Source organism: Dryobates pubescens, chromosome 22 (assembly GCF_014839835.1).
Source record: "Dryobates pubescens isolate bDryPub1 chromosome 22, bDryPub1.pri, whole genome shotgun sequence".
NCBI lineage: Eukaryota > Metazoa > Chordata > Aves > Piciformes > Picidae > Dryobates > Dryobates pubescens.
In genome coordinates, this window is record NC_071633.1 from 18,814,256 (window position 1) to 18,831,904 (window position 17,649).

The 17,649-nt window shown below is 45.5% G+C and overlaps 1 protein-coding gene across 6 annotated transcripts in view; it reads right to left on the bottom strand.

Annotated features, from left to right (window-relative positions):
• Nucleotides 1-17,649, bottom strand: part of SHANK2 (SH3 and multiple ankyrin repeat domains 2) — a 285,486-nt gene that overhangs the window by 21,030 nt on the left and 246,807 nt on the right. For 4 of the 6 annotated variants that reach the window (XM_054171738.1, XM_054171737.1, XM_054171741.1 and 1 more), the window contains 3 exons: nucleotides 17,048-17,183; nucleotides 14,429-14,509; nucleotides 11,243-11,263 (listed from right to left, as the gene is read on the bottom strand). In XM_054171738.1, the coding sequence (XP_054027713.1) occupies nucleotides 11,243-11,263; nucleotides 14,429-14,509; nucleotides 17,048-17,183 (238 nt within the window). The remainder of the gene's footprint in view (nucleotides 1-11,242; nucleotides 11,264-14,428; nucleotides 14,510-17,047; nucleotides 17,184-17,649) is intronic. The other 2 variants (XM_054171740.1, XM_054171739.1) reach the window with 1 other exon arrangement.

The window sequence follows — 17,649 nt, forward strand, 5'->3', positions numbered from 1 at the left end:
TGCACACTGTCCTGTACCCAGAGCACACACAGCCCTGCTGCCCCCCAGGGCAGGGGCTGCCCCTTCACCTCAGCGTGACTGCGACAGGAATGTCAGTGAACCTAGCAAAAAGCTCACCTATGCACTGCAGTGGTGTCGGGCAGAAATCCCCGGGACGAGCTCAGGGCCAAGTGTCCAATTGAGCTTCCTGGGTGTGCCAGATGTGCTCCACCACTGGCTGAGGGCTGCCCTTTGTTGCTCTGAAGCACTCCTGGCTATCTTCGCTTTTGTCCGACGTCTCACGTCACTCCCACCCCCAGGGAGCTCTCTCCCAAACCACTGCTGCAGCTCGACGTGGCCGTCCACAGCCCTGATCCCGCCAGCAATGCCCTCCCCAGCGCCTGCCAGGCTGCCCTTGCTCTCTTCTCCAAAGGGCAGGCGATGCTGTCTGAGGGCATTGCTCGCCAGGATCTCATCAGCTTCTGAAAATCGACTCAGTTTTGCCCTCCCCCGGCTACCTCTTCCCTTGCCTGAGGGCACGTGGTGGGAATCTGGGTGCAAGTGTTTCCCTGTGGCAGCTCGGTGTGCAAAGGGGCACCACAGCGGAGGTGAGGGAGGAGGACACTGCAGATGTGTTTACTCTAAATCCTCCTCTACAGGAAATGCACTCCCAAAGGCTAGCAACAGCTCAGCTTCTTGCACCCACAGCCATCACTGGCTCGCAGCAGAGCACCATCTGCCCAGCACCATTCTTGACTACAAGAGTCGGTGGCCGTAACTCTCACCCTTTCCATGCTTCAGATTAAAAACGAACAGAGAGTCCACTTTGGGTTGGGTTGGTTTGGTTTGGTTTTGGAGGGGACAATTTGGTCATCAGAAATCAATCTGGGGCAGTCTGGCTAAAACGGTGTAGTCTGGCAGCCCAAAGAGCACTCCTCACACTCAGGCAAGGGACACGCGAGGGAAGCGCTGGTGTGGGTAAGACTGGGACCTGGGCGCCAGTGGCTGCCTGCTGCTGGCTGTGCTGGTCAGAAGGCCAAGTCAGTGCCAGGTCTGCTCTCTGGCATCCCAGTCCTGAAAAATGTTATTCTTGCAGGATTAACTTCTGCTCTTGGAAATAATCTGCACGCTGCTCTTCAGACCTCAGCTTGAAGCTGTAAGCTTACATCTGGCAGGTGTTGCTGAGCTCCTGTTAAATGACACTCCTGGTTCTGTTTGCAAATCAAGGGATTTGGGGCTTTTCCTAATTTTTCTTTGGTTATTTTTTGTGCTTTTAAATGGAAGCTCCTTCTGACAGACCCAGGGATCCCTCTTCCTCTAGATCCATCCCTGTCTACCCTCCTGTGGCACTCAACATTTCTACACCCAAGTGCCTCCAGTGTTACACTGCTCTAAGAGGGCTTCCGTGTGCTTTAATAGAAAGCTGATTTTAAACCAGTGTCTCTTATTCGTGCATTTAGCATGGTCACTGCTTCCAAGTATTCACATTCAAAGTATTCACATTCTCTCCGTGTCTGGCTGGACTGTCCAGTTGCATGTTTCATGGAAAGTGAGGATGAGATTGTATTTGTAAGAAGGCATGAGCTCCTTATGGAAATGGATTTTAGGGACAAACTGGTCATGCAATCGCTGCCTCTCCCACTCCATGGAGACTTCAAAGGGACTGTCTAGCGACCTGCCCCTCATCACTGCTTCTTCCTTTGCAGTTCTTCTCCCCCTCTGCCTAATACAGCCATGGCTGCAATCCTCCCTTAGCAGATCTCTCTAAACAACTCCAGTGCAGGACCATGAAATCGTTTCTCAGCATGTTTCTATTTGAGTACACATGAGGAGGAAAAAAAAATAAAATCAAAAAAGAAAAAAGGAAAAAAAAAAATAAGAAAAAAACCCCACCCCAAACAAACCCCAAACCCTAAATAGCAGGGGACCTATTTTTTTTACCACACATAGCAAACACACATTTCAGTTAAATTCTGTGGAATCAGAGAAGGAGATGGGATCAAATATATTCATTCTGGTCATACAAAAAGTCTTAGCTAGCAGAAAATGCCCTGAAAATGCTCTGAAAACTCCGTTTTCCTGGCGAGTGTCCTGAACAGAGCCCACCTAGCAGTTGGTTAAGTAACAGAACCAAACCAAGTTAAAAGTCAAAAACTGAAGCAAAACAAAATGAAAAAGCCCTCCAACCCCCACATCAGTTCATGAATATTTCTGTCAATAGGCATCACTGGGTTTGGGTTCAGGGGGACCACAACACCTTTGTTATTTGTGCATCCTGACACACTCGCCAGAGGCTCGCTAAGAGAAGTTTCTCTGACAAAGCACAGTCAGCTTTTGCCAAGTTCCTAATTCTCCATGAAAATCTATCACTTGCAGTCCTCATCATCAGTACTTTCAGCCTCACAGAGCTGAGAGAGAGAGAGACCAGCATCTGGCAGAGGTGACCAATACCACAAATGACAAAGGGCACAAGCAAGCAGCCTGTGAAAACCCCTGGGCAGAACGTTACTTGTGGAGCCTGCTGGCGAATACTTCTGAATAATGAATACATTTTCAACAGGTTTTAGGAGAGGTTTGTTAACTTGACTAGCAACAGTCACAGCTGCTGCTGTGATTCATTACAAGGTGTTCAACAAGCCTTGGCACTCCGGGTCCTGGAAGCTTTGTGAGGCATTGACGTGGGGTGTGGGGAGGCACAGGGTGTGCCACAGGCACAGCCTGACATGAGCTCTCCTTCACTACAGAGCAATGATGGGAAAAGCTGCCTGAAGGTCAATGGCTGACACCACCTGGCTGAATGGGTCAGTCTCTGCCCAGTAAATCCATTCCTTGATGACCAAAGGTCGCCCTAAGTTCAGACCGGATCTTGGTAGATGATTGCACCAGTGGCTCGGCTGGTGCTGTGGAGAAGGTGGGCCAGGTACAGACAGGGAACTGGAAAACCTGACTTGGCCAGAGCTGTCCTTGTCAACCAGAGAAGAGACTGCTTTGAACTGCTGCTGACAGTAGGATTGAAGCTGGCTGAAATTAGTTACCTCAACTAATTGCCTTCATCTCATTTCCCTGTCAAAGGGGTGACCTACAAAAGAGAGAGGACACCGATTGTCAAGTCAGAACTGGCCACGCACCAAACTATGTACCAACATGGCTGATCTTGCTCAGCTGTTAATTTGCTCTAAAAAGCTCTCTTTTAAATCCCAGCTTTAAATCCAGTGGGTACAAAGAAGCACAGCTAGCTTCCTTAGGTGGGAAGCAGAGGGAAGAGGTCAGATTCTCTGATCTTCCTACCATTTTCACCATCCCCACATTCAGCATTTCACTCACAGTGACAAATATGGCTTACAGGCAAAATAGGTCACTGAAGTCTTTTTATAGATATCTTTATATTTATACCTAGTGAAATCAGCCAACAAACTGTCAGTCTCCAAAGCTGTGACTTACTTCATGTTCCTAACCTCATGTCCCTTGCTCTCACAGGGCAAGGCTCCCATTTTGATCCTTAAATCACCAAGCAAGGGGATCAGAAATGTTGGGCTAAAGGACAGGGAAGCAGCTGGAAGTCAGCGACCCACTGCACTCTAACTTCAGGGTTTGATCTCTGTGAGTGCTCTGCAGCTATCTCCCAAAGCCACCTGGGACTCACAGGTTTCTGGAGACTGCTTTTTGTTTTACCTTGCTGATTCTGTTGTGTTTTGAGACAAAATGAGCTCTGTCATGAAAGTGGTCCATGAAAGAGTAACTAGTGAATCTTGACCAAACTCCTGGCTCTCTTCCTTGCTTTCCTGCCAGACAGATCCTCTGTGTCTGCAGTGAAGCCCGTGGCTGGCTGCCTGGACTAGTGTTTGCACTGGGCAGATAGAGAGCTTGGCCTGATGTGGTGGTGGATCAGCAATGGCTCCTGGTGACCACAGCAGAACTGCTCCATCTTTTGTGCCTGCAGGGGTGAGCTGTGGCTTGCCCGATCCTGTTCTGAACGTGGCGATTAGAAGCCAGGATGATTCCAGCCTTTAGGTTCATCAATATGTCCATCATTTTGGAGCACTGCCATATGGTGCAGTCTCTTTGCAGCACAACATTCCTTGTCCCAGAGAGAGTCCTTTGAGCTCCTTATCAGACACGTTTAGGATGCAGCACTTACTGGCTTGAGATACACGCAGCACTGAGCAGTTGATTCAGCTGTAGGGATGAGAGGACTGAGACAGAGGCCAAGCACAGAGCAGGGCTTTGGGCATAGACAAACTTTAGAGACATCAGAGGTATTTCTGCAACTTTTGTTCCCTGAAGAACATTTGAGATTTATGCCTGTGTTGTGCCTTACCTGCCACTTGGGCTGGCAGTGGGTCCCTCCCCTGAGATGTGCTGCTCTCTAAGGAGCCCTCCTTTTGCCATCCCACCATTTCTGTTTCACCTCTGCTACTGGATCGTTGCCTTTTCCATTATCTTTCCTTATCAGACTGCCCACCAGTGGAGCTGGACATGACAGGTGGGCACTGTCTTCCTGCTGACAGGTAGGTGGAGATGTTCCTTGGCCACAACAAGTGGGCCAGGAGCTCAACAACAGCGATAGGGGAGCTTCCTGGGACCTGCCTCTGCTGCTCTGGCCTTGGACCTCTGCCTGTATCTGCATCATGCCTCCTGGGGTGGGTGCATTTTTCAAAGTGCTTAGGTACCAAGGTGACAGATGCCCTGTAAACACCTAAGAGATACAGGCAGAAACTGTACCAGGCACCGCCAGGAACGCAAAGCTTCACGCAGTGCCAGCTGCACCCCCGGGCTGGAGGATCACCCACCTGTTCCAGCAGCCACAGCCAGCCACTGCCAACGTGTGGCACATGTGGCTTTCCTTTGGCAAAGTGATGGGAACACAGGAAATTCAGTCTTCCTTGGTGTCAGTGGGCACACAGCCCTCAAAGCCAGGTGCTGCCTGTGCACATAGTTTGGCTCCACCGCCTTCCCTAGATGTGAGCTTCCAAGTTTAGTTCCATTTCTCTCATTAGCTGATAAAAAAAAATTTGTTTCCTCATCCATAATCAGCAAAAATCAGTTCCATAAGCAGCACTAAAAGTAAAGGGGTAGACTTTGCCTGTGCTTATTAAAAATGCATAGAGATTCATCTCAACTACATAAAGATAAGGCTAGGGTGTTGTTTTTATCTTTGAGATGAATTGTCTAGCTTGACTTTATTAATAAGTAACAGGGTTTTAGCACAGAGACCAGGAGTGACTATGGCTGAAAACACCAACAAAGCATCTAACACCACTGGGTGCACTTGTTGACATCCTATTCCTTTTAGACCTTCCTATAGCTATGCAAAAGACCCTGCCCTGCTGAGTCTGTAAAAGAATAGCTGGGAAGTAACCTCACAAATCTTTCAGGGTGAATGTCTGTGTGGGGAACTAGGTAAAGGACAGCTTGGGCAAAGAGCACAGATGGGAATCTAGAAAATTACTTGGAAGAAGCAGGTGAACAGAAGAACTTTGCAGTAGTAAAGGGGTGGTAGCAGAAAGATGAGAATCTACTGACTGCAAAAGAAAGCTTGATCAGACTAGAGGAGTTCATCATGTGGTTTGTCATAGAAGCAATCACACTGGATGAGTAGATCTGTGTGCCTCTGGGGGAAAAAAAAGGTGACTCCTATTTGCAGGTGGTTAAACATGCATCTCCATTACATTAGCTATGCCCACTGAAATCTAAGGCCTGTATTTTTCAGCTATTCAAACATTAAGGGATAGACAAAACTTGGTCAAAGACCAAAGGTAGGTAAGGTACAAGTAGGTCTTCAACACACTGCTAAGAATTTAAAGATTAACCTTAACTATTACATTGCTCCAGTGCAAGAATATTAAAGGTTGATCTTTGACCCCAAAATTGTTGTTTCTGACCATATTTAGGGGAAAGAAACAAGTTCAGCCTGCAGCTGTGTCATGTAAAAGTGCAGCTAAAAGGTAGGCAGAAAAGGCTTGACTTGAACTTTCATTGAGACAGTTAGGCTAATCCTCATAAACCTGCCACCACCAGCACACTTTCACCTGGAATTAACCCTTTCCAGCCCCCGCCCCAAAGGAACAATCTGCAGCAGGATTGTGCTTAAATCACAAAGCCAACATCAGACATTTACCATACTGCAAACAACAGGCAGAGAAGAGTCTTCGAGCAGTTAGCACGGCAAGGAAATAACACAAGTGCTTTGCAACACAGCCATGGGCAACACTTCCCTCCTCTCAGACCTGAAGAGGACCTCTCGGATGCTCTCTGGGGCACTGCAAACTCTACAGAGCGCACTCAGAGCCAAAAAATAAAAATAAAGGGGGGAAATGATGTCAAACCAATCAGTAAAACATAAAGATGGTTTAGTGCCTAAACCCAGTCCTTCAGCATCATGCATCTGAAAATCCCATTACCTGATTTAGGGAAATGATTTTATGTATTGACAAGGAAGAACTACCAAAACTCTCTGGAGAAGTCTTACTTGTGTTTCTTGGGCTGAAAACGTCTCCACATTAGCACACAGAAGTCACATTTACATTTTATCATCACACCATCAAAAGTAACTTTCAGAAAGGCAAAGTGCTGAGGTTCAAATACCTTCTATAGACACAATTTTCAAGTACCAGCTCTTTAACAGTCTGCTCAGTTAAGGAAATAATTGCACAGGCATGGAAGAGGCACCTGCAGTCCTGCAGCCTTACAATTCAGCCTACCTTGAAAGAGGAATGGCCATTGTCTAACAGTGGTTTCTGTTCAAGAACAAAAACAAAGCAGAGAATATAGTCAATACCCACTCCTACCCTGCAAGCCAGGTAGAATTTAAGTGGCAATTTGATGTTCTGTTTAAGAGGCAGCATTTGAAAATCTGGCCTAGGCCCAACAGAAAGACAATCAGCCGACAGGCGCCGAGAAGAAAGCTGGAGAACCTAAGACACCTGCAGCCTTCTCTGCTCTTACACTTCCTCTCATGCTTCCACACCAAGGGGAAAAACCAAGCAAACTATGATGAATTATCTAAACACATTTATTTTTGGTTGTATTTGAAAATTAATTAACATGGGCATGTAACATTGGAAAGGGAAAAAGAAAAATCAAAAGGAAAAGGGAAAAAAAAAAAGAGAGAAGAGAAATAGCAGCAAAGGGAGTTTTGAGATGAGGGAGACAAGTCCTTCATCTCCCTGGCTCCTGAAAGAGAGAGAGAACACATTAAAAGTGTTGAAAAGGTTTTCCACTGCCCTAACTGTCCCCTGTTGGGAAACACATGCAACTATTACTGCTCCTCATGGGCTTGATGATGTGGTTAGATTTCAACTAGGACTCAGTGAGTGCAGCCAGCGACACTCCCTCTTGCCAGCGGGTTGAATTCATCTCCAAATGCTACCAAACCCCATGTTTCCTTTTAACACTTACAATTCCTTTTCCAACTTCTTTTATACCATTGTCTGGTTTGGCTGATGCAGAAAGGTTTTGAAAACCTTTCAAATTACTGTCCTGCAGCAAAGAGAAACAAGCATCACGAAAGGGCGCTGCACGCTCAGGAACAAGCTGACAAATTCCAGGTGGTCCTAGTGAAAAGGAGGAGAAACCTACAAAGAGGCTCAACTGACCCCCAGCATTTTCAACCTGCTAAAGCTGACCCCTCAGAACACGACACAAGCCCTGGTTTGCAAAAGTGTTCAACGCTGGGAGTTACCTGGGAACTGAAAATCCTGTGCCAAACTCAGCTTGTTACCAGCTAGGTGCCAACTTAATTTTTTTCAGTGGCCACCATCAAGTTAGAGTTCTTCTCCTTGGGCCATGCCCATTGCCAACACTCCTGTCTTGCCAAGTGTTTTAAGAGCACATGTGTAGGGATGGTCCTAACCCTGTACCTTCTTACAGTGCTGTGGACTCCCTACAAGTCAGACTTCAAGTCTCATAACCTCTAACCCTCCTGCATCAACAGAAAATGAGGTTCACCTTTGCGGATTCCACCCAGAGACCCTGCTTTACGCTTGTGAAAAATGATGAACAAGCTAAGGACAACCTTCAGCTCATCATGACACTGCTAGCTCGTTAGGATTTCAAATACAGAATGCAAATCAATTACTTACAAGGATACCCTTCAAGAATTCTTCATTATGTCCATCGGCTTTTGTTCCCATCTTCTAAAATACAGAGTCTGCTGAGGATCAGAAAACCTTCTTCCTACACAGAAGCACTGCAGATGCTGGAAGCTACCCGAGGAGCCGATGCTGTGAGTGCTGTGAAAGTTGCTTTGCTGGCATTCCCATCGTTTCCTGCAGACAAATCTCCATCATCAACTCCAGCACAGTGAAATAAAAACATGGCTTTTGAACCCAGACTTTTGTGAGTGGTTTCTTCAAACACAACACAGCCCCGTGAGCTACTCGGCTCTCTGGCATTCACTGATATCTATTTGCTCTGCAGCTTCATTGTTTCAGATGCCATTGGGATGTGCCACCTTTGAAACAATGGACAACAGGAATGGGATGGAGCGTGGATGCAGACTGCAGTCAGAGCTAATAATATTTCTTTTGAATGCCATCAACTGATATTTTTTTTTCTATTCAAATGCCACTGAGGCTTGGTGCCAGGTAACAATAACCTGTGTTGGTGATACCACAGTTATTCTGTACCTGAGAGGTGGTGCTAGCATCTAAACTGTTCAGAGGAGGACAATCCTACATTCGTGTTTGGTACTGAGGCCCACGTCAAACCCCAAAGATCAGCACCCACACACAGAGAGGGATTATTTCATGGCAGTGACCACATCCAAGCTAAGAACAAACCAAGCCCCCCTCCCCCAGTGCACAGCTGACCCTTGTGTGACGCTGTTAAAGTAACATTTAGTAACACAGAAGAATTATTTATCCTGCCACTACCACAGCACTATGAAAACACAACCTGCTCTGTTCTCATTTCCATGCTTTCTCTTAACAGGAGTTTTGCATCAGGTTTGTTAAAACAAAACTGTGTCCACTTCAGCTTTCACTGAAAATCCCAGATGAGGAAATCAGGTATTAAAAACAACCCCAGCACCTTAAGAGCATGAAAGCCTTAAATGATGTCTCTTAGCCACCTACAGATCTCAGTTTCTGGATGTGCTCCTTAAGTGTTGCATCATTTTTACATCCTCCATCCACAAGCAGCTACTGGTAAGCAGGTTGAAACAAAAACTGAAGGAAACCCCCTTTCAAAGCAGCTTTTCATGAGCCACAGGAACTTTTGTGTTTTCAATGCACAGAGTGAAATTGGTTATTTCTAAATGTTCATTTTGAAGTGCTAATGATACCTATTTGCTGTGGCAAGGATGAAAAGTTAGGACCAAAAAGGTGTTCTTTTCATGTTCTATTTTTAAGCTACTTTCAGATCTTCCTTTTAATTTGCAACAGGAATGTTTTGGTTATTCTTCAGCAACTGATGGGCTCACTATGCACTAAGCTGGTGTTCAATTCTCAGTACTGCCTCCAAAGATCTGCTGTTCCAACTGACTGTTAGTTCACACATCGCCACAGTTTGCTCATTCAACAGCTCTTGGAAACCTACAAGTCACATACAAAATAAAATAATAACTAAAAAAAGGAAAATAATAAAAAGAAAGACTTTTCTCCTCTCCACAAAATCCAGAGAGGAGTTTTACTGTGGAAAACAATTCACCCCCCGCCGAGACCCCCACGTTTTGAAGGTGGTTGCTATCTCCGAGTCAGGCAGCTACTAGAAGCAGAAAGGCAGTGGCACAGATCAAGTCCAGTTAGCATCTCAGTAATCTGTGCTACAGCACTGCAGTCAGATGCTAACCCTGCCCATGCCATGCTGCTGGGAACCTAAAGCTTTCATCTCCCATCTCCTTAGACACCACCCTGAGCATTGCAGATACAGCCTGTGTCCTGCTCTTCCCCTGCCCTCCCAGGGAACCAGAGCCCCTCTCAAGAGACAGCCAACAAAACCAGGCAAACAGGACCACAGAAGCCATTATCCATCTTAATGCTTCCCTCACCCACAACCCAGACAAACTGAATTTTTGGTTGACAGAAGACTCTAAAATAACATCAAGACTTTCTTTATATGCTGCCAAAAGATACTTTTCAGAACAATCCCAGCAGCAATGTTTTGGGTTTTTTTTCCCCCTGCCATATACTCTGCATGGAGAATGGAACTAGCTGGAACCTCTGTTAGTGACCTGAAATGAGGTCAGGAAAGAGCAGAAACATAGAAAAGTGGAAAACAACCCATTTTTGTCCTGTTTCATGTTAAAAAGCAAAAGCTTCCCTGTGGAGAGAAGATACTGCCTACAGCCTAGCTTTCCCTTCTGTGACACTGAACCTTGCTGGAGAGCAGGAAGCAGCCTGTTTCCCCCAGCTATCACCCAGGGGCTCAGGGAGGTTTGAGACTCTTCCTTGGGCTAGACACCATGAAGATGTGCAGATGACACAGTCCCTGCTCAGGAGAGCTTACAATCTAAGAAAGCAAAAATGACATAACAGGAGCATGGAAAAAATACAGCTGAACACAAACAAGCTCTGCATACATGTACAGACATTGATAAGAAAGCCTCCTCAGGGAGCACCACTGCTTCTGCCTGCCCCTCTGCCTAGCCATCAGATGGTTGCCTACAGGGATCATGAGGGAGGTGGGTCTTGAGGAGAGGTTTCAAGGAGGAGGAGGAGGTGGCCTTATGGATCAGTTCAGGGAGGGCACTCCATGCATACGGGACAGCGTGGAAGATGTGCTACTGAGAAGTTACACCTGTGCAGAGCAGCATTTCTCCAGGGCAAAAGCTGAAGTGTTGTGTGCAGGATCCCTACTCCCTGAGACAGAGACAGTGTGGTTATGGGAGCAAAGTCTGGCCACTGAGAAGACACAAGTGGAGCCGCTAGCGGGGGGCTACACTGGGGTAGGTCACTGGCCACGCAGCCCCTGGGGCTGCCAGTAGCACAGTAACTGTGGGGAGATGACATGGAAGGGATTGGAAAAGAGTTGGATACAAAGAAGGAGGGAAAAAAAAGGCAAGATGTAGGAAAGGAGACAAAAGGAAGAAATGGATGGGGGGGTAGGGGTGGGGAGGAATATTTTCAAATGTAGTCTTCTGTTTGAGCTCTTAGTGTGTTTGCAATTTGTTAACTAAGTAACTAAAAAACAAATACAATAATTAATGTACATTTGACACCATAAAAGAAACTGGACCATATGCCAACATTTACATTATGTTATTATCCTTCACTATGGAAAGGTGAGAAACAGGTTAAACAAGAGACAAAATGCTTCCCCTTACCCTTCTTCTTCCGTACTGAAGCTTGGAAATAGAAAGGGAATGAACTGTGAATCAATTCTGAAGGTAATTTTCACACACTAAATCCTTGACTGTCATTCTGAGCATAAACATTTCTCTCCCATCTAAGAAGTTACTCTCTCCCTGCGTGCCTCTACTACACAAGTATCCATCAAACCACAGCAGACAGACAGCTTGGCAAGAGCAGAGCTCATCAGGGTTCACACCTCAGCTGCATGATGCTGGGGATACAGCTACAAGTTTGGCTTTTTTCCCCCTAGATTCTTTCTTAAAAGCAGAAACTGGGGCAGCTTATTGCTAGCAGGGCTGTCAAATGGTGGTGGTGATGATGATGACGATGGGGTGTCTCAGTGCTTTGCAGCTTGGGAAGGCATCCTTAGCACACCTTTGGATTGACTCGTTTGAAAGAGAACAGCTGGGCTGGGCTGCTCAGTATTATGGAGAACAGAGTAGCTAAAACCATGTCAATAAAACCATAAGCAGAGTTCAGAGCCAGGCAAAGGAAGTGACTGCAAGATATGGAAATTAGACCAAAAGGATAAATAAAATCATTCCTCCTAGTTTAGCTGAGGAGAAATTGCAAAATAATACAGACTCTAAGGGAACCCAAATGGGGAATTCCTGTTTAGCTTTTCCTCTACACCATAACAAGGCACATTTAATAAAATTAAAGGCATCACATTAAAAACCAATTAAAAGGAAATACATTTGTACACAGCACAGAATTAGCCTGTGGGATTCGTTGCCACGAGACATTATTGAGAACATAAGCTGCTTCAGTTCAGCAAAGGGATTACACAGAAATGCCAATGAGAACATCCACAGTGCTCATCTAGGGCGCCCTGGCTACTTTGCACATGGATTTCGTGAAACAAAACGTTGATTCCTTCGAAAGTTCCACAGAGATACAAATGTGGGTGTCCTCAGAGCTCATACACATGTACAGAGAGAGAGCAGTGCTGTATAAATACACACACACAATCTGTGCTTCGCATCAGGAGACAACTTTTCACTGATGAGAGTGAGAACATTTCCTCTTTGGAAGCTTGGCTGGTTGCTATGCAATTTAAGGATTCTTGCTCTTTATGATAAAAGCCCTTTTACAGGGCGAATATTCCCAGAGCTGGACCAGAGATGCCCTTTCTAACAGCAGTCAGATTGTTAGCTAGGGTGGCAAACGTGCAGGGCACTGGGATTTACAGGCTTGCTTAGGAAGAAGACAAATTTCTGCCACGCTCTGGTATCACTACAGCTTTATTAGGGGACATCCACTTCTGGAACGTGCTTCCGGACTATCCATCAGAGTAAGAAAGCCTTTGCCATTGTAACACTGTTCCCATCCAGCTGAAGATAAGGATGAGAAATGTGCTCAAAGCTTCCAGTAAGTCCCATGGCTGCTGGGCACAAAGAGTTGCAGAGGTTTCTGCCAGCCAAGGGGAACAAGAGGCAGATCCAGTGCCATAAGCTCAGTAGTGTGGGGGGAAAGCTAAAATATGATGGCCTTCACCACAGAGGTGACATCACTTGTCATAAACTGCTTTCCCCTGGTGCTGTTTCTCTCTGCCTTAAGAACAGCATCTACTAGGTAAGACAGAAAAGAGAAATGGAAGAATATCCCCAGTTTGAAAGGGATTTGCAGAAAGGAATAATGAAGGGGGGGTGGAATGGTGCCTAAGTATCCTAAGTATTCCTGACCCCTTGGGAAAGTTTGATGATGACAAGCCAGTGAAATTTTACACCCTCTTAGTGCTCCATGAAAGGAAACCAGATAAAAACACCCTGACCCAAAAAGTGGCTCCACAAATAACATTTAACATTTTAATCCTGGGGGGGGGGGGGGGGAACTGTGGAGCATTCACAAACTGCTGGAACCTTTAGTCAAGCTCCTGAGCTTCCTGGCTCAGAAAACCTGCACTGCCTGAAAGCTGGTAGGAGCTAAATAACCAAACAGCTCCATTTTGGTCCTCATTTGGTTGTTATGCCACAGGGAAGGCAGTAAGCACTTCAGAATCCCTTTGTCCTGCTGAAGCTGTGTGACTTGACTCCCGAAGGGATGGATGGGGTCCATCTCCCCCAGGAAACACTGACTTCCAGAGGACAAAAAAACCCACTTAGCTACAAGTGGCTCTGATTCTTTCTAGTTGTCCTCCTTATGGATCCATGCCAGCAATAAAAACCCTTGTCAAAGACAAGCATTTAGATCAATGTAGGGTTACATGGCCAGATGAGTTTATTATGTGATCGTGTTACCCTGCTTGGTTTTCACACCCAATTATCACTTGCTAAACAACACTGCTTCGGTGTGATGGCCAAACACAAACGTGCCTGGGACGTTTCTCTTTGTACCTCTGCTCCATTATTAGTCTAGCTGCAGAGATTCTGCTTTGTTTTTTCAAACGACCTGACAGATTAAAACCAGGAAGAAAAGAGCTTATTCCCTCCCCTCACTTCTACACAATCCATCACAATTCCCAGAGAATTATGCATAGCTAGAATGGGGATGATCAAGCAAAGGAATCTACAATCACATTTCATAACATTAGCAAATAAAAGACCAAATGCTCAACGCTCTGATTACCATTAGTGAGAAGAACTACATCCACATCATGCACAGAAGTCAAAGTGATAGCACAGTATGCACTTTTCTTTGGTTATTTGTTTCTTTCAGACCAGAGGCTAACGAAAACAAGTGGAAGCCGAAGCTGCTTTAAGACTGTCAGCTTTTTTTAACAACAGCTTCTGGCAGCTTACCTTTGTCCACTAATGAGAGGCCACAGAAATTTAAAACAAAACAGCATTAGATGAACTGAAAAACCTCGGGAGCCAAAGCTAACAAAAATACGACACGGCATTACTTTTTTTTGAGTAGATGTGCCAAACTTTGATGATGCATAAAAATCTCTCAACATTCCCTTGCATAGCAGGAAAAGGCACAGTTTCAACAACAACAACAACCACCACCACCACAACAACAAAACCGACCCGTCCATGCGAAGCATGCAGATCTGAACTCTCCAGAGATGCAGCATTCTTAAACCCTCCTCTCTCCCCTACACGGTACACAGTGCAGCTATTTTAGTCAGTTTAACAGATACACAGAGATAAGAGCTACAGCTAATTTTACAGTTCTATTATGCCAGCATGCTTGTCAAAAAAACGCTTTCTTACCAAGCTCTTCAAGCTCTGAGGTCATTGACTTAGACCGCAAGGTCAGTGCAGTGGTTGGAGCTCGCTTAGGAGGTGGTGGGGCTTGGCATTAAACAGAAGGATAGACAGTGTAAGTCAACACACGGCTCTGACCCACTCCCATTCACATGCACAATCCCATCTTTATTTCAATAATCAATACCTACATGCAGAGAGGGGAGGGGGGGGGGTGGGAAAAAAAACCCCAAACCACCCGAGATGCTTTTCATGTGCTGAATTTTGGTACCGTTTCTACTTCTAGCGTAGGTTGCTTGACACATCAGCAAGCTTTTATGTAACAGGATGCAGAGAAACATTTCAAGCCCAAATAACTCTGCACTGCTATTTTTATTTTTATTTTTTTCAGCAGGCAAAAAAACCCCAAAAAACCCAAACCCAAGACTTTCTAGCAAAAGTGCCTCCCAGCAGTTGTGCTCCTCCTTCTAAGAAATGCACCTAGCTAAAGATCTCCTGGAGACCAGCCAGCCTCCGCCAGATTAATTCCTTCTCTCACTTAGATCTGGGAAATAGAAGGAAAGAAGACTCAAATGTATCTTAATAGTTACAGTGAGGCTAGGGAGAACAGGTGATCCTCAGAATAAATTCAGATCTTAAAATGCCAAGGCAACCATTAAGCACAAAGCCGAAACTCCTGCACGGGCTTTAGCACCCTGGCAGTATTTCTGGAGGTCAGAAAGGACATTAAGGTCAGAGAAGATTATGCCAGTGTTGGCTGGAAAGTGGAGGATCATCAGTAAACAGAAATGGCTCTGGGACACAGGAGAAAAATAAGAATTCTTCATTATTATTTTTTTCTTTCTTAATTTTTGGTTTTCTTTCTCTCGTGTTCAAGAGACATCCTTGTAATAAACAAGCACTCTCCTCACTTCCCAGCATTTCCCTTCTGCCGGGTATCCCATACAGGTTAAGCGAGGCTGGGTATCTGATACTGGTTAAAGGGAGGCTGGGTAACTGGCATTGATCAAAGCAGGCTGGGTATCTGATACTGGTTAAAGGGAGGCTGGGTAACTGGCATTGATCAAAGCAGGCTGGGTATCTGATACTGGTTAAAGGGAGGCTGGGTATCTGGCACTGATTAAAGGGAGGCTGGGTATCTGATACTGGTTAAAGGGAGGCTGGGTATCTGATACTGGTTCAAGGGAGGCTGGGTAACTGGCACTGATTAAAGGGAGGCTGGGTATCTCTCACTGGCCTCACCACAAAAGAGGCTGATGGCAAGAAAATCCTTCCACGCAATTCCCAATGTAAAAGGGCAGCTGCCAGGTATGACAAGGCAGGGAACCAGCTTGCATCAACTAGTGGCAGGGTCCAAAAGTGCAAGTTTTTGGCAAACAGCACACTATCAGCAGAAAGCTCTGGAATGATGACAGAGGACTGGGGCTGGTTTTGCAGAAGCCAATTCCCTTTGGGGTGTATCCGACAGCACTTTAAAGCCAGTGTGACACATCCCAATAGGCAGAGGTGAAAGGTTTGTGTAAAACACCAAGCTGAAAGCAGTGCCTGGCCATGATTCACTTCCACACAGCCCTTCCCCCCCCTCAAGGGGCTTGGTTTTTTAAAAATCTTTTTATTTCTTTTGAATAAGCAGTAGGTGGCAAGAACACTCAGAGTGCAGACAGGAAGCTTCACTCATGGACAAAGAGGGAGCCCTTGAGTACTGAAGAGCCAGATGGTTGTGAGTGACAGCTCCGAGAAGCTGGTGGGAGGAAGAGGGATTTTCATATCTGTGATGCTGCTGCATTGAACCCCAGTTAGCAGTAGCAATCTGCTCTGCTTAATGATAATGACGAGGGCTAATGACTTCCCTGTGTAACTGTTACCTGAGAAACCCAGGGGTATCTAAGGTGAAGGAAATAGTGCAGAATTAAAATTCTTCTGGCAGCAGCCCAATCTTATGATATGAATTAATGACAAAACCCCTTCTCCTCTTTGCACCCAGACAGCTCTTTCCCAAAGTCTTTGTGGCACATGATGCCATCCTCAGCTCCCCTGGGTAGCTGTTTGCTTGCTAACAGCCAAGCGGCAGAAGAAAGAAGTTGCTCTTCTGTGCACGGTTCCTACTGGCTGGAACAAGCTCCCCACTTAGAATTCATCCAGAGGCATTTTCCCCTTAAAATGTGCTTGTTTCCTACCATACCCAGTGCAAACATATTGCTCACTTTTGTTGTTCTTACAGAGGTCCCTTCTAAAGAATAAGTTTTGCACAGATTTCAAGTGGAGCCCAGCCTCCCCTCAACTACATTTGGAATGAATCAACTGGAGAATCCATTCTTAGTGCTTTCCCCCTCTCCACACTGCAAGAAATGTTACTACAAGACCTTCAAATATACAGCTGTGTAAAGACCCCAATAAAGATGAGACTTCATGGCCAGCATGGCAAGAGAGCATCATCATTTGGGTTACACATAACTGCATAAGGCAACAGGCTTGAATTCCGTTCAGTTAAACAGGAGGAGGTTATTTCAAACGTTAAAAGTGAGGTAAACACATCAGAATCTCTAAACCATCAGTTTTGAGCCTGTGCTCTGATTTCTGTGGAGCAAGCAAAGAGTAATCCATTAGGGAAAGAGGAAAATGTACCTTTCTTTCTAGCTGTGTCATCTGGATCAAGATTCCTGGTTACTGTGACGACCTTAAGAACTAGGTGGTTGCCCCCTTGGCGAATCATGTTCACCACCTGCCTGTGGCCAACTTTCACTACATTCTCATTGTTAACCTGCAAAGAAAGAAGGAAAGCAATCATTTAGACCCAGAGGCAGAAACAGTCATTTAGACCCAGAGGCAGAAAACTTCCCTCGTGTTGGTTTGGGGAACGGAAGGGGGAAAGACCAGGAGGATATCGAAGTTCTAACGATTGTCTTAATAAAAACACATTGTTAAGGCAGAGCACAGAGCTGGCAGGGTAAGAGGAAAACAAAGCCAGCTCTTCATGAAATATCTAACTCATTTCCTTCTAATTACCAGTGGGGAAAGAAAAAAAAAAAGTTAATGAGTTCAACCAAATCTTTCCCTTTCCATATTTTATTTCCAGCAATTACTGTGTTGCAACTCTGCATTTCATACACTCAAAATATTGTCTGAAATGAACATAATTTTTCATGGCTGTATTCTCCACAATCCTTTCTGTGCATTTCCTGCTCTCTAACGTAACCAGTGAGATACCAGGAAGCTTTCCTTTGCAG